This window comes from Eleutherodactylus coqui, chromosome 1, assembly GCF_035609145.1.
Source record: "Eleutherodactylus coqui strain aEleCoq1 chromosome 1, aEleCoq1.hap1, whole genome shotgun sequence".
NCBI classification, from domain to species: domain Eukaryota; kingdom Metazoa; phylum Chordata; class Amphibia; order Anura; family Eleutherodactylidae; genus Eleutherodactylus; species Eleutherodactylus coqui.
The window spans coordinates 265,941,577-265,957,813 of record NC_089837.1 but is presented as its reverse complement, the minus strand read 5'-3'; the positions used below and the strand labels follow the sequence as shown (position 1 = coordinate 265,957,813).

The window sequence follows — 16,237 nt, the reverse complement described above, 5'->3', positions numbered from 1 at the left end:
GCCACACAACCAAATGGACATTCCTATTCTACCAAACATTTAACAACTTATCAGCACCCCAGATCCAGCTGCCTGTGTTGTACTCGTTGGTCAATTACCGCCAGAGTATGGACTTCACGGTTTCATAGGATTTTACTTAAAAAAAAAAAAGGAAAATATGATTATGGCCGCCTTCACACAGCCGGGTGGGATCCGACCTGTGCCCCGGTATTAACCTTATACTCACCCGTCCGGTGTCACCGATCCAGGTGTAGCAACACAGGGAGTATATGACCACTGAAGAGATCTCCCATAACTACAGGAGAATGTTCCTATGAGATAGAGATAAAATCTCTTCCTTCATAACCTCCAGAAACAAGGGAGCCCAGCATCTGCTGCAGGAGACAAGAGAATAATTCAAGACTTTCCCAGTGGAGATTACACGGAACAGGAAACCTCATGCCATTCAGCTTAGGAGTGAGGCCCTGCTGTCTGCAATAAGGCTTTCCCATAGGGTTGCTATGAAAAACGCAGCATCGGCATCCTCAAGTGGAGAATCATAGCGATTCTCCGCTCGCGGGATTTAAATCGCAGCAAGCTGTGATTCTCCGCAGTGAACCTATTAGATAGGCTCATCTCGGAGACCTGTAAGTGCTCTCCCCTGGCGGAATATCGCTAGCGATACTCCACCTCGGCTGTGGACAGGGGGCCTTAGAGATCAGGAAAAGTCCTTGAAAATGCCAAGGTAGCCAAACAGCTACAGCATGGAGAGGAAACTGCTACTGAGGAGGTGATGAATGTTCCCGCCTTTAAAGAGACCTGGGAGGTTCCTGTGTCGTGTCCAGATGGTGGGCTCATGGGCACTGTCATGGGCATAAAGGAAATAAAAGCTAAGGTGATGAAACACTGACCTGACATATGTGTCTGAAAAGCTTTAACGATGTTTCATCCATTTCCCCTTTTGAAAGAATATGAGAGCGCAGGAAAAGTAACCCATTGACAAGCAGCTGCTCTTTAGTAAGGCAACAACTTAAATCCTTTCCTTGTGGTGTTCGGTCTTTGCAGGGATATTTTTGAGAAAGTTTTTTAAGGCTTTTCAAAAAGTCAAGAGAACCAACTGAACACAGACTGTCAGCATGTGCAAAGTATGTTGGAAATGCTTCAGATGTAGATGGAAAAGCAAGAAGAGAAGCAACCAGGGTTGTAATCTTGGATGGAGAAATTAAAGCACTGTTCATTGTGACATAGAGCTCAGAGGCTACCACTCTCATTCCATGTTGCATCTGCAGAATTGCAGCTTGAAGAGAAGTTGCCATATCTGGATAGAGGGAATATTCTTCTGAAAGACGCTTCCTGAATTGTTGCTGTGATTGCTGCCATGTGACCTCTTCAGACAGCAGATTGAGTATACCTTGTCGTGACTTTGTACCTTTCCCGCTTAGTGCTTTTAGAAGACGTGTAGAAAAATCCTGGATGGCAGACATCTTGCCAATGCTGTTGAGGTAGTTCTGAACATCCTGGTACAAGGTGTTATAAGTTGGACTTGTGGGACGGTAAGCCTGCTTTTTGGAAAGGTTATATATGACTGCTTTTAACTTCTGAATCCTGTGCAGCAAAGCCCTGTAGAGAAATAAGATAATAAATACACTGAAGTTATCATAACACAAGTTAAAGCAACGGATTTTAACCTGTACAAGATTGTGGAAAATGGGCAACGCAATGAATTGAGAGAACTGAAAAACAGATCACCATTTCCTACCTAGTGTTTTCTGGCAGTTATCACATCATATTCTGAATTGGCAATTTATTAAGTAAAAGCAAAACGTGTATTTCAAATGTTACTTACATCCTAAAACTGTAACTCTGATATAAATCAAGTAAACCAAAGATGGCTGGCTTTGTAACCCCTCTACAAGTGCCTCAGAGTGGAAAAGTGTAAAAAAGAAAAACAAAATGACAGTGTGAATGCTCCCCAGACGTCTCAGCATCATGGGGGACATAAATGTTAAAAATAAGTTTTAAAAAATTACAGAGTAAAATAAAAATACATATTTGAAAAAAAACCTGCCAAAAAACTTTTTGGTAGCTGAAGGTAAAAAAAATTAAATAGGGCCTTAAAACTACCACTTGTATAAAATACTTAAAACGTTCTAGTCCTTTAAGACCGAAACGCCCTGGTTCTTGAGGTGTCAACGAGAATACTAATCTTTGGTATGGAAGGGTCTTAAAAGTTATGGACACCTTAGGGGGCTTTTTTTCACTTCACTGCACTCATTTTGGACTAAAAATCATTTTTGCAAGTTTGACTTCTGCAACTTCTACATAGTGTAAACAGTAGATGCAGGCTGACTTTCCCTTTAGATTTGTCAATGAAGTTGTACCTACAGCTTGGTTTTTTCAGCCATTATCGTTCTTCTTTTGTGAATTGTCAAAATATTTATGATATGTGGGATACAGTCCGGACACCATGAAAGTGAACCTTCTACAGTGATAATTTAGTGTATATTTATTAGAGATGAGCGAGCGTACTCGGAAAAGCACTACTCGCTCGAGTAATTTGCTTTATCCGAGTATCGCTGTGCTCGTCCCTGAAGATTCGGGTGCCGCTGCGGCTGACAGGTGAGTCGCAGCGGGGAGCAGGGGAGAGCGGGCGGGAGAGAGGGAGAGAAAGATCTTACCTCCGTTCCTCCCCGATCTCCCCTGCAGCTCCCCGCTCTCCCCTCCGTTCCGTTCCTCCCCTCTCTCCCCTGCAGCTCCCCGCTCCGTGCCGGCACCCGAATCTTCAGGGACGAGCACAGTGATACTCGGATAAAGCAAATTACTCGAGCAAGTAGTGCTTTTCCGAGTACGCTCGCTCATCTCTAATATTTATATATTATACGTAACAGTACAAAAACTATTCTGATAGGTGCTAATCATGAGGTTATACACATTGAAACTATTAACAAAATTTTAAGGAATTTTACATTGACTGCATTATGAGTTTTATCCCCATAACCTATTACTGTTCATGTAGTACTTCTTGTAGTCATTGCTCTCACACTAACTAAAATCTGCAGCTATTGCACATATTTCTGTTCTCTTTTGCCTTTTTGGTGTTAACAGCACGTAGTTTCTAATAGTCAGAAATTACAGGCCCACCTTATATGAGGGTGAGCGTGTTTCTGCAATGCATCATCATTGAGCTCTTTTCCAGTAAGCAGACTGCATGACAAATTGCGCGTCTTCCATTCAAACTCCAGTTCATGCAGCTGAAAAAAAGAACGTAATAAAATATTTAATCTTGTTAAATGAAGACAATGCAGATATAAACAATTACAATACTAACAATATGATGAATTTAAATTTACATACACGTCAATCAAAGTCCATCCATGCAGAAGATTGACTGCAGTGTGGGGTGGGGTCAACATTTAGAGGGAGCAGTAGACCGGAATACAAACAAACTTGCAGCATAAAGGAAGATACATTTTTTCTGCCAGCGGGTATGATTAGGACGCTATCAAAATTATTTTTTATAGGTCTTTCCACAATAAAAAACCCTTTTTTGGATTTTTTTTCTTTCTACATCGCTGCATTGAAAGTCATATTTTTTTTATTTGTCCGTGCAGAGAGCTCTGTGAGGGCTTGTTTTTTTGCGTAATGAGCTGTAGTTTTATTGGTACCATTTTGGGGTACATATGGCTTTTTTGATTACTTCTATTGCAGTTCTTAGGAGATAAAATAAAGAAAATACGTATTTTGCCTCCTTTTTTTAGTTTTTTTGTGGTTTAATGTTTTTTTTGCTGTGAAGGATAAATGATGTGTTATTTATGGATACGATAACAAATATGTTGGATTAAAAAATTTTTTTCAATACACTTTTTATACATCTCTGTAGAGGACTTATACCATAGCAGCTATGATCACTATGATAAAGCATTGCATAACTTCTGCACTGCACTACCATATCGCTTTTAATAGCAATCATAGGCAATGGCAAGCTGGGACACCAGTCCTGTTGCTATGGCTCCTTTTGTAAACCCTTTGCTTGACGCAATCTACATAGACGCAGATATACCTACATCATCGGTAATGCAACTGTGCGGGAAATACAAACAAAAAAATGTTGTACTGCGCATGACCACCTGTGTCAGTGCGCAGTTATGCACAGTACATTACGTGGCCGTACTGTGCGAGACCTCTGGGCGTCAGCAAGCTCACAAAGCCATACAGAGCGCCACTTTTTACACCCCATCCCTGCTGCTGATGTCAAGAAATACCCCCAAAAAAACATGGGAGGAGGAGGAATACCCGGTTTAATTGCCCCATGTGCTCATCCTAACCAGGCCCCTGTAATTACCAGGCTACAGACATACTACACAGTTTGCAGTATTACTTTTATTAAAGATTTAGGGAACGCCAAAAAGGGTGTGGGGGAGGGGGATTATTTCTTTAGGGAGTCTTTTTTTTTTCCGGACAAGTGAGCAATGGGGCCTAGAATTTATTCAGTTGTGCCCTGAAATCGATATATAGGCCTCCATAACAGGCCTAGCCATGTGTCCTGTAATTAGATTACGGTCACAATGGGTAAGTTTCTGAACACGGGACAAACAGGGGGATCCATTTTGGGGTGAAAGCCTTCATTCATGCGTGTGGTGTACAAAAAAAAAAAAGTTTTTAAATTCAAACATTTGCCAAAAAAAATGAAAAACGTCATTTTTTTCCTTCTGCTTTGCTTACATTAATTCAAATACTGTGGAGCCAAAATACGCAGTACACCCCTAGATAAATTCGTTAAAGGGGTTGTCTCGCGAAAGCAAGTGGGGTTAAGTACTTCTGTATGGCCATATTAACGCACTTGGTAATATACATCGTGCATTAAATATGAGCCATACAGAAGTTATTCACTTACCTGATCCGTTGCTGGCGCCCCCGTCTCCATGGCTCCGTCTAATTTCGGTGTCTTCTTGTTTTTTTAGAATCGGCACATGTGACTGGGCGGAGCTACGCGATGACGCGTACAAGGAGGCGGAGCCAGAACGCCGCTGCTGCCGAGCCGAAGGGAAAAGACCCATCTGCGCAAGCGCGTCTAATCGGGCGATTAGACGCTGAAATTAGACGGCACCATGGCGACGGGGACGCCAGCAACGGAGCAGGTAAGTGAATAACTTCTGTATGGCTCATATTTAATGCACGATGTATAGTACAAAAGTGCATTAATATGGCCATACAGAAGTGTATAACCCCACTTGCTGCCGCGAGACAACCCCTTTAAGTACCACGCTGCCATGACGTAAACTTTGCATATCCTCATTTTTTGACCCTTGAAACAAATTGCAAAGTTCTGTTGATCCTGCATGTTTTGCAGTGTTGTTTTTTTTTTTTTTATTTCCTCTGAAACATTAAAGATACATCTTTTTGAGTGCACACACCATTTATATAAACACAGCTCATATACACTCATAGCCCTGCTGTAGGCATTTTTTGATTTTGGTCCCCTCGCGATATCTGCCATACACGTACTGCCTGTAAAATACTAAAAGTAGCACTCTATATGCATGGCAACCTTACAGCCACTCTCACACAGGCGTCTGTAAAAAATGGCATGTTTTGTTCAAAAAGTCTTAAGTTTTTGAACAGCATTTTCAAACGCATTCAAAAGAGTTTAAAAGTGTTTTTTAATTCACCCCATCATTACAATGGACGATGAGGTGCGTTAAAAAATGCTGAAATGCATGAAAACAAAAACAGACAGCGTTCAAAAATTGCGGTGTTTCTATCAAACACTCAATTGAGAAGCCCATTGAAATTAAAAAAGTGTGTGTGAGAGAGTGGCCTAAAGAATGAGAAAATAGATGGTGACAAGTTTTCACCTTGTGTAGTTTTGCAGACAACACAACATACTAGATGGCTTCAGCTACTGCCTTCTCCAGCGGAATGCCGTGCCAAGTAAAAAACTGATTTTGTTCATTACCATGGTGTCCTTTCTCAGCAGCGCCATGGTTTTTCTCCTGGCTATTCTACTATTGTCTATACATTTACATAGAGTTTGCATGGAGTGGGCTCAGGAGCAGGCTGTAAAATATAGCTAACATCTGGTTGCAGCAGCCAGGATCGAAGGTAACGCCAATATCAGAAGTTAACCCTTTAGATGCTTCAGTACTGACCATGGCATTCAGATGGCTTGACACTGGTATAGGGGCTCTCTGTGTCCCCTGAACGGCTCAGACACAACAAGATTGCTTGTGCTGTTTTGGCTGCAATTGGTTGCCATTGCAGCCTGAGGTTCCCCCATGCCTGTCATAGATTTCAGTCTATTAAGCCCTGCCTATGTTCGAGCTTAATCCTATATCAGCACTTAAAAGCCATAGACGTCTTTGTGCACTTGATCACCCGGTCATAAATTTTTTTATAATATCTAATCTGTGTCTCCTCCCTTTCAGTTTTATCCCATTGCTTCTAGTCTTTCCTTGTGCAAATCAGAATAGGGCTGATCCCTCTGCACTGTGACAGCCCTTCACATATTTGTTAACAGCTATTAAGTCTCCTCTCAGCCTTCTTTTTTGCAAGCTAAACATTTCCAGATCCTTTAACCGTTCCTCCTAGGAGATGATTTGTAGACTGCTCATCATCGTGGTAGCTCTTCTCTGAACTTGTGCCAGTTTGCCAGAACTCAACACAGTATTTATGCCAGAACTCAACACAGTATTAGAGATGAGGTCTGACTAAGGAAGGAGCAGAGGTGGATAATTACCTCACGTGATCTAGAATCTAAGCTTCTCTTAATACATCCCAAAGTGCAGCAGCAAAAATGCCTTTTTTGATGCTGCATCACACTGTTGACTCATGTTCAGTCTGTGGTGTGTTAGTATAGCCAAGTCTTTTTCATATTTGTGCTGTTGCTTAGCACAATTCCTCTCATTCTGTATGTGCTTTTTTTTATTTTTTTCCCCTGATGTAGGAACCTGCATTTCTACTTGTAAAGTACTATTCTGTTAGTTGCCGCCCACTGTTCAAGCTTTTCTAGATCTTTAAGAATCCTCTCGTCTATAGTGTTAGCTATTCCTCCTAGCTTGTTAGTCCCATATTTGGTAATTTTTTCAATAAGGTTGGTATGAGATACTTTATCAAATACTTTACTAAAGTCAAGATATACTATATCTACTGCTTTTTCCTGATCAACCAAGTCAGTAATTCTGTCATAGAAGGAAATTCGATTTGTCTGGCATGTTACAAACCAATGCTGGCTCTGGTTAATTACTCCATGCTCATCCAAGTGCTTGCATACATGCTGCTTAATAATTTGTTCCAAGATATTTCCCGGTATAGAAGTCAGGCTCACAGGTCTGTAGTTTCCTGAATCCGCCGCCTTCTGTTTTTTTTTTTTGAAGATAGGGACAACATTTGCCCTTCTCCAATCTTCTATGACTTCTCCTGTTCTCCATGAATTTTCAAAGATTACGGTAAGTGGTTTAGCAATTCTCATGCTTCATTCAGTATCCTAGGATGTAATTCATCTGAACCTGGAGACTTGAATTCATTTAAGTTAACCAAGTGTTCCCTCATCATCTTTCTAGCTGATGTTACATCTAAAACAGATACAAAAGTAGGAATTTAAAAGTTCGGCCTTCTCAACATTTTTAACCAATTCACCATTATCATCCTGTGAACAGTGACGCGTCTCTAGCAAGGAGCCCATCATGTAGGCAATTCACTCCATGGTCTAGAAATTCAAAGCTTTGCTGATGGCACCATTGGCGTAGCCAGTTATTCATCTCTAGAATCTTGTTCCATTCTCCTTACTCTATGGCCATCCACTGGGATGATGGATAAGAAGGCCACCTGTGCTCCCAGCTCCTTCACTTTTCTGCCAAGATCTTCAAAGTCTCTGCAGATAGTTGCAAGGTCCTTTTTTGCAGTGTCATTTGGCTCTACATGTATTAGTAGAAATGGGTAGTTGTCTGTAGAACGTAAAAGTCTTGATAGCTTATGAGACACATCTGATCACTGATTTGTGCACCTGGAAGACAGCACACCTCGGTTATGTCTGATCTGCAGACAGCTGCCTCTGTTCCTCTCAATAACCATAACTCCTTCCCTTTCTTCTTCACAAAACTTATTTTTCACCATCAAAGAGGATTATGAGTGCTTACAATACTTCATGTACCTCTTGGTTGTTATTCTGCGCGAGTGCCTGTTACCGGTAACTGGGAAATATAGGTGCTGATTGACCTCCTGCTGCTTTGGGTTACATGCTTCCATATTTCTGCTTCTGCCAATTTTCTTCCAACATTTTGAAGACTTACTTCTGCTCTGTCAAGGTAATCCTCATCCTCCTCAATAAGTTTTTATGTAATAATTAGAATATGGTGACTGAAAGCCCTCTTTTTTTTCTTTTTAACAAAAAAAAAGTTTTTTTATTAAAAGTAGTACAACTAATACTAGATTTAGCATGATTGCAATTGTACTGACCCATAAAATAATGTTAACATGTAAATTTTAGCACACTATGCTCGCTATACCTCCCACACACCCACCCCAAAAAAAATCCCCACATACAAAATTTGTCACAATTTTTCCAGTGCATTAAATGGTACCACAGAAGAATAACTCATCTAGCCAAAACAAGCCTCAACATAACTTTGTAAGGAAAAATGTAATTTTTTGGTAGCAAAAGTAAAAAAAAACGGCCATGTCACAAGGGGGTTAATTGCTATGAATAGTGTAAAGGCAGAGTAAAAGCCTTATCTTGCTGCTCTAATGCTGTAGAGTATAACTCCTATTTCATGATTCTGACATCAGAAAACTCCTTCACACCAGGACTTTTCTTTTGATTTTATTACACCACCTTGTCTCTTGTGAACGGCTGTATTCAGATGAACCTACAGGAGGCTGGTCAGTCTTCATTCCCAGTGTCGATCAAGGCGAGAGAATTTACACAGGACGAATGTTGGGCAAACGATGCCCGACACTCGCCCCTGCATGTACTTGCTCCCGTGCTGTTACACAGGAGTAAGTATCGCTGGCTCGCTCACAGAGCGGCCAACAGGTTTCAGGGTGGCTGGACGAGATTTCTCTCCTCGCTCTCCCCCGCCCCTCTCCATTCACTTAACACAGCTGCTGTTTATACTGAACGATCATCTTTCATCGTGCATGAAGCCTAAATGATGAAAGATGAGCTGAACAATGATCGCTCAGTATAAACAGTAGCCGTTCAGTACTGAATGGCCGCTGTATTAAGTGAATGGAGAGGGGAGGGGGAAGAGCGAAGAGGAATATCTTCTCCAGCTGCCCGCTGCAAGCCAACGATACTCGCTCCTGTGCAACAACACGGGAACGAGTAGATATGGGGACAAGTGTCAGGCATCGTTTGCCAGATATTCATCTCATGTAAATGGGGCTTTAGGGATCCAGCAAAGGACTGTCAGCCCAATCATTAGGAAAGTTGTCCAAAATGGTCTAACACTGCTGGACCTCCTGACTTTGGACTATAAGAATGCAAGCACTTTTTAGTAAGGTTTCTTTCTCGGTAAAGAGTGTGTTTAGTCTGAAAAATATGGTAATTTTGTATATGTAGGAGGGTAAGGTCTTATGTGGAAGGAACACAATCTTTCTTCTTCAAGAAATTTAGTTTCAGCATCCCATTCATTACAGAAGAAACACATTTTCGGTTCTGATCACATTCCTCCGACAGACGGCTTGAATGCAATCAGGATTTATAAATACATTTCTGATGTTTGCCATTGTACAAGAGAGAAGAAAAAAAAAACCACACAACAAAAACACACAGCTTTTCCATAGACTTAAGGTTATACCGTGTACCAGCCTAGCAGAGGCCGTTAGGACCCACGCTTTTGGCCTCTGTCGGGTAAATGAAAGCAATATGGATACATTCACATATGTATCATGAACTTTGAGTACTTACGCCGAATGCGAACTAAAACGTTGTGAAAAGTGTGCAAACACAGCCTTAACTTAAAGATTCAGTTGAGTCTTGTACTAACTTACCTCTTCTTCTGCATATTGTAATTTATGTTTTCTTTTTACTGCTGGGTCAAAGGTAGTTTGGGGCACCCAGAGATGAATCTGCAGTAAGCCCAAATTAATCCACAGAGAACCCCGATGGGCTGCTTCAGAGGCCTGAACTGCATCATCAACATCAGCATAAAACTGCTGTAAACATGTCAACCACAGTTTTACAATGTGTTCAGGTAACCTCTCCTCATTAGACCAGTCTCTGAGGATATCTTGGATATAGTGAAATGCAGAGAGGTCCTTCATTGGAAGATGGTCACAATACTGCAAAAATTCCTCTTGTAGACTTTCCGGTACAAGGTCCTTGAGAGCAACAAAATGATGATATAACAGAAGACCTTGAAGTCTGGCATCTGTGCTTCTGCAAGAATAAATAAAATCAAAATAAACACAAGCCATCACTGCAGGCAGGTGTGGTCATGCATTGAATCTAGGGTTGCCAGAACCTTTGTCTCTAAGGCTGGTTTCCCATTTGCGCTAGGGATTACGCTTTCCTGCTCCGTTTGAGGGGCAGGAAAGGGGAATCCCCGCAGATGACCGATTCAGTCATTGGAAACTAACAGCGCCAGGTGAACCCCATTGACTATAATAGTCAACAGATGACAGTCAAAATATTTTGTTCCTTCTACTTTGAACTTTATAATATTAATAAAACAGGATAATACAGACCCACAAAGTTAAACAAATTAAAAAAAAACAAAAAAACTCAATTTCTCTTCCACAGATATCAGATCCCCAAAAATTAATATTAACAAATCCAATCTCCCACAAAGAAATTGAGGATGCCATTACTGCCCTCCCTAAAAGGGAAAAACCCAGCCCCAAATGGTTTTCAGCTCTATTATAAAATGTTCAAGGACACCCTTTCCCCAGCCCTACACAAATACTTCAATCACATGAATACCACAAAAACAATTTCCCAAAAGAAGCCTTTACCACCCACATTTCTCTAATTTCCAAGGTAGGGAAAGACAATATCCTCTGTAGTAGTTAAAGACCAATTTCACTAATAATAATAATCTTTATTTATATAGCACCAACATATTCCACAGCGCTTACAAGACAGGGGAAATAAAAACAAAATAAAAACAAGACCACAGTTACATGAAGTAATTAATTGATGGGAAACAGTAGGGGTGAGGGTCCTGCTCCAACGAGCTTACATACTACAACTACATACTAATCAAGAACGACATCAAACTATATGCTAAAATCTTTGCAAATTGAATCAAGCCCCTTCTCCCAATCCTCATCAACTTGGAACAAGTGGATTAACCCTTCTTAGAGAAGCAAAATACAATACTACCAGACTCCTCAATGTGATACATCTGGCCCATTACACATAAATCCATTTAGCTCTCCTTACAACGAATACAGAAAAGGTGTTTGACAGGGTAAACAGTCTTTTTCTCAAAATGACAATGCAAAAATTCTGTTTCCCTGACAATTTCATTGATAAAAATGATGGCCCTATAAAATGTCTTCAGCAAAAATTAAAATCAATGGAAATTTATGCCAATTCTTTAATATTAAGAATAGAACAAGACACGGATTCCCTCTCTCCCCTCTTCTATTTATTCTCTTGATGAAGGTCTTTCTGGAAAGAATAAGACAAAACCAACAAATCATTGGCTTAAAATGTGCGTGGGTGGAACACAAGACAGCATCCTTTGTGGATGATGTCCTGGTTTTTATCTTGTTATGGGAAATAAATTATACCCCTCTGACTTCATTGTATTGCTTCAAATTGGTTACAATGAGAAGCGCATGCATGCCAAGTAACTGACACTGACACAATGTCCGTCAACATCAGTACACTTCTGGTTTATCATCATCATCATCATCATCAAGGTACAAATATACCCCAAATGACCGCAGCAATAGAAATACATGCCCCCAAAATCATAAGAACTCATGATTGGCTTAGCTTATAATGACTAACATATGTTATTGCCTTAAGGTGTATGTTACTATTAAAACATGTGATTTCTTATAAATGACACTTAACTGAGAATAGACATCAATATTCCTGCTTGGCCTAAGGATGCGAAAGTGGGGGGCCCCAGAGCATTCTCGTGAGAAAGATCTGTGGGAGGATGGTATGAGAGCTGACAACTGTGTGTTGAAGATAGGACACAACAGTCTAACACATGCCAGTGTATAATATTGAATAAGTAAACCATTTCGATGCTGTTATTTATTAAGAAGGAAGATATTTCAATATCTATCTATACACGTGTTTGCCAAGGCTGATAAAAGGAATATATAAAAAGATATATACGATAAAATACATATATTACTACTATAACCCTCACCAATCCTTCACACCTGTCTTGAGAGAATTTGACCTAATCTCAAATTTTAAAACTCAATATCTCAAAATCACAACTCCTTAACATAAACAAAGATAAATCAACATGGTTTTTACTATCCAAAATATTCCTATTTAAAAACATTTGCTCCGATATTACATACAAAGGGAACATAAATTTGGATTACCCGACTGTGAATCTGGCTACACCGCAGTTCACCCAGTTTGGATAATTGAGCTAACACATTCTTCTAATAAGATATGGACTGAGCTGGAGCATCACTCACTAGGGACTAAATTACATTCACTAACTTGGCAAACTCCACACGCCTTCGCTAACAGGTCAATAAAAAAGACGTTTTTTTAAAATCTGGCATAAATTAAACAAAAATAGAGATTTATATCTTATAAAAGTGAATATACACCCTTCTAATACCCAATCCCAAACAAATTAAAACGCTGTAATAAAAACGCCTATTACAAAATTCTAAACTCCCTGATATTCCATCTTTGAAATTATTCCAAAATTATTTATCTCAATGCAAGACCTTCAAAACATACCAGGCATGAAACAATTTAACAACAAGGACTACCACTCAAAGATTTGATCTCTCTTTTGCAACCAGATATTCTTTACACTATTTACGATCTGCTTTTCTACAAACTCCTTGGGAAAGGACATCGGTTCAAGGGTATAATCTCCAAAATATACCAATCACTCATAGATTTCACTGGGGCAATTATAGTCCAAATTTCCTTATGGAACCTCTTCACTGTTTGGACTGTAAACCGTAATCTAATCGTGTCTAACGTGCTGATGCATTGCCCATCGGACGCTACTCCACAGTTGACATTTATTAATAGAAATATACTTCACCCATCGTGGTGTGCGATAATTACCCTGTATTGACACCCAATATATGTTATTCTAGTAGCTATTCCAATATAAGGAAAGCCATATACGGGATGTGAATAAGAAAAGGAAACAGATCAATAATCAGAGAGGCATATTCAATATACATATCTGGGTCCCTGAGGAGCGAAACGCGTCAGTCTAAATCAGACCTAATTAATTAATAAGCGATCTATCTAACAATCGAGGCAGAAAGAATTTCTGCCCCTGGGTTTATTAAGATATCTGTGTTTTTGATACTTCACAGGAGGGGTTTATTTCCTTCTGTTGTGGGAGTTATCGCAATCAACTGACTTCTAGGATAACCTACAGTGGCATCTGAATATGAGGAACAATTTTAGAGATCAAATAACAGTACATAATTAAACCGACTGTAAATTACTCACTAAAATAACTCACCGAATAACATGAGAAGCATTCTAAATCGATACACCTCATTTTTTATTTTATGTACTGTGTGAGTTAATAAATTTTTGTCTTGATTTTAAATACTCTATTAAAAGTTACGTTTTAGAGTCCTACCAAATCACTCATACATTTAAAAAAAAAAAAAAAAAAAGGATGCTCCCTTCTATATTTCCCATTGGGAGAAGAATCTAGTGATACTTTGTTCTCACAAGAGGAGATCTAAAGTACCCTACATAAACTCAAAACCAATGTCAATATGCAACCAGAAGTCAAACTATAAAATAATTTTTACATGGTAAAAAAAACAAAAAAAAAAAACCTACAGCACTCCTTTATAAAATTGACCCAAAATGCTCCATCATCTGTTGGCGATGCCTTAAAGTGGAAAGCACATTTTTACATACCTGGTTTACTTGCCTATCTTTACTGTCTTCCTGGTGCAAAATACAAAAGATAATAAACCTTATTCCGGCGTGTGAAATTATACTTGCGCCCAAACTTTTCTGATTAACTTGGTTCCCTCGCCTGAATCTTGCAAGAGAAACTCTTTGCTCCTATTCCTCATGGATGCAGCCAAGATACTAATCAATCTCTAGACACTATATGGAAACAGACTCCTCACCTCCCCCCAGTGTCCAGGAATGGATCAACGAGATTAGCATTTTAAATAGTTTAAAAAAAAATCAGATTTCTTCAAGTAGGAAAAGCGGAAAACTATCTCAAAATATGGACCAAATGGTCCCCTTTTAGGAATAAGTAACCCATGCCCAATTTATGTCTATTAGCCATACACTATACCTCTTCAACACAATACATCCTTTTAAATACTCCTTAAACTGGTTTATAAAAGCAGAGTCTCCCCAGATTTTTCTCCTGTTCAGGTTTTCCCACCTTTCCTTTTTTTCTTCTTCTTTTACATGTTCAACTTACAGTACAATGCTGTGTGATTTTCTTTTGGATATTGTATTCCCCATGTCTCTTTCCCTCCCTTTCTTCCCTTCTGTTCCTATCCCATAATCTATAAATAAAGAATTTATTTTTAAAAAAACGTCGATAAAATACTATATTATCCACAAAGTGGTGTGAAGGATGTAAAATAGCTTGCTCAAAGTGACCCATGAAAAGGTTAGCATTTGAGGGTGCAAATCGCATTCCCATAGCACAGACCCTTGATTGTTTGAATAAGGTTCCCTCAAATGCACATCGCTTATTTTGAACAGCAATGTGTTTGAATTTAAGTAAAAACTCTTTCTGAAGTACAAAGATGAAAAAGACCCAGGAAGAGTGGTGAAATACTTCTAGAGTAAAAAGTGTTTCAAATCATGGAGATGCTGCCAACCAGAACACTTCACCAAGGTGGGGGTGAGTATAGCGAAAAGAGTGTAGAAAATACTGGTGTGAAGGCACAAGTCTCTAAGCTAGTAGAAGATTAAGGTCCAACATGCGATAATGCTTTCACTATTTAACAAAATAAAAAAACAGCAAGTGAAAATGCGTTTTGCGGACGAGCCCCTTCGTCAGTTCGGCTGCATTAAAAACAACAGGATGACCGGGCTGACGATTGCAAAGGTTTTTGGATGTGCCAGAGGTCCTGTATGTGGCAGGGAGACAAGAAGAAAGAAGTGCTTCTTCTGGCTTGGCTCCTGAATGCGCTTTTGCCATTGGTTTCCGCCCTCCTCTGCTACAAAACCCACAGAGGGAGGTGCACCGGAAGGAGGGAGGAGAGAGGGTGGAAGGAGAATACTTACCCCTGTGGAGGGGATACTTACCTTTCTGCCGAAAACAGTCCTTCTCCCGGTTTCCAGCAGTGTAACCCCCAGTGCTCGCCTGACTTTAGGGAGGAAGGGACTGCTCCAACGTAGGAATCACTATGTCTGGCAGGTCAGGGTCACAATAAGGTTGACCATGCCTGCTTGTCTTAGTGTCGGACTGTAAACAGAGGTTAAATCCGTTCTGTTATCCTTCCTTGGTGGGGTAAACAGGGAAAATCTAGTGTCACCCTTGACGTCCCATAGTCGGGAAAACCGAAGATCAATGAAAAGGTCTGCCTCCTACGGACACTAAGCTAGAACTGGCTAGCTTTGTGCCTGTAGGAGGAATATAGCCAGTAGAAAAAGTGAACCGTTTCTTTGTTTAGCATCCGCCTCCTCATGATCCTAGGCTGTCCCCCCCAATGCAATGCATGAGAAATGGTTATCTATTCTTCATTTACTCTGCCAACAAGAATAGTATATTCAGGTTTTCAGCTAGTTCATACTGGTTATGTCTGCCTATAGTACTATAGGATTCGTCAAGCATAAACAGCAAAAGCCTCTCTGCTTTTCTCTTTGCATTTGTGTAGTGAAACAGAGGCTGTGTTGTTTCCCTACACAAAACAAGCATGTGTAAAATCACACGCTGTTTGCGCTCAACAGATCATTGCCTTCAGGAAATATAGTTTTCCAGGATAAAACGGTGGTCACTATGGGCAGAGGCAGGACCATCCACTGCAATCCGTGATGGGCAGACCAATTGAGGAATCTGAGGACCACCAGATAGCAGTAAAGTACACTGTAAATTAATTTGGGCATGTAATACTAGGCACTACAAAGTTAGTTAAGTGCAGAGGC

The 16,237-nt window shown here is 40.1% G+C and overlaps 1 protein-coding gene across 2 annotated transcripts in view; it reads right to left on the bottom strand.

Moving 5' to 3' along the window:
* MDN1 (midasin AAA ATPase 1) overlaps positions 1-16,237 on the bottom strand; it is a 351,783-nt gene that overhangs the window by 103,760 nt on the left and 231,786 nt on the right. For both annotated transcript variants that reach the window (XM_066608461.1, XM_066608470.1), the window contains exons 61-63: positions 9,970-10,357; positions 3,121-3,230; positions 891-1,599 (exon numbers count right to left, since the gene is read on the bottom strand). In XM_066608461.1, the coding sequence (XP_066464558.1) occupies positions 891-1,599; positions 3,121-3,230; positions 9,970-10,357 (1,207 nt within the window). The remainder of the gene's footprint in view (positions 1-890; positions 1,600-3,120; positions 3,231-9,969; positions 10,358-16,237) is intronic.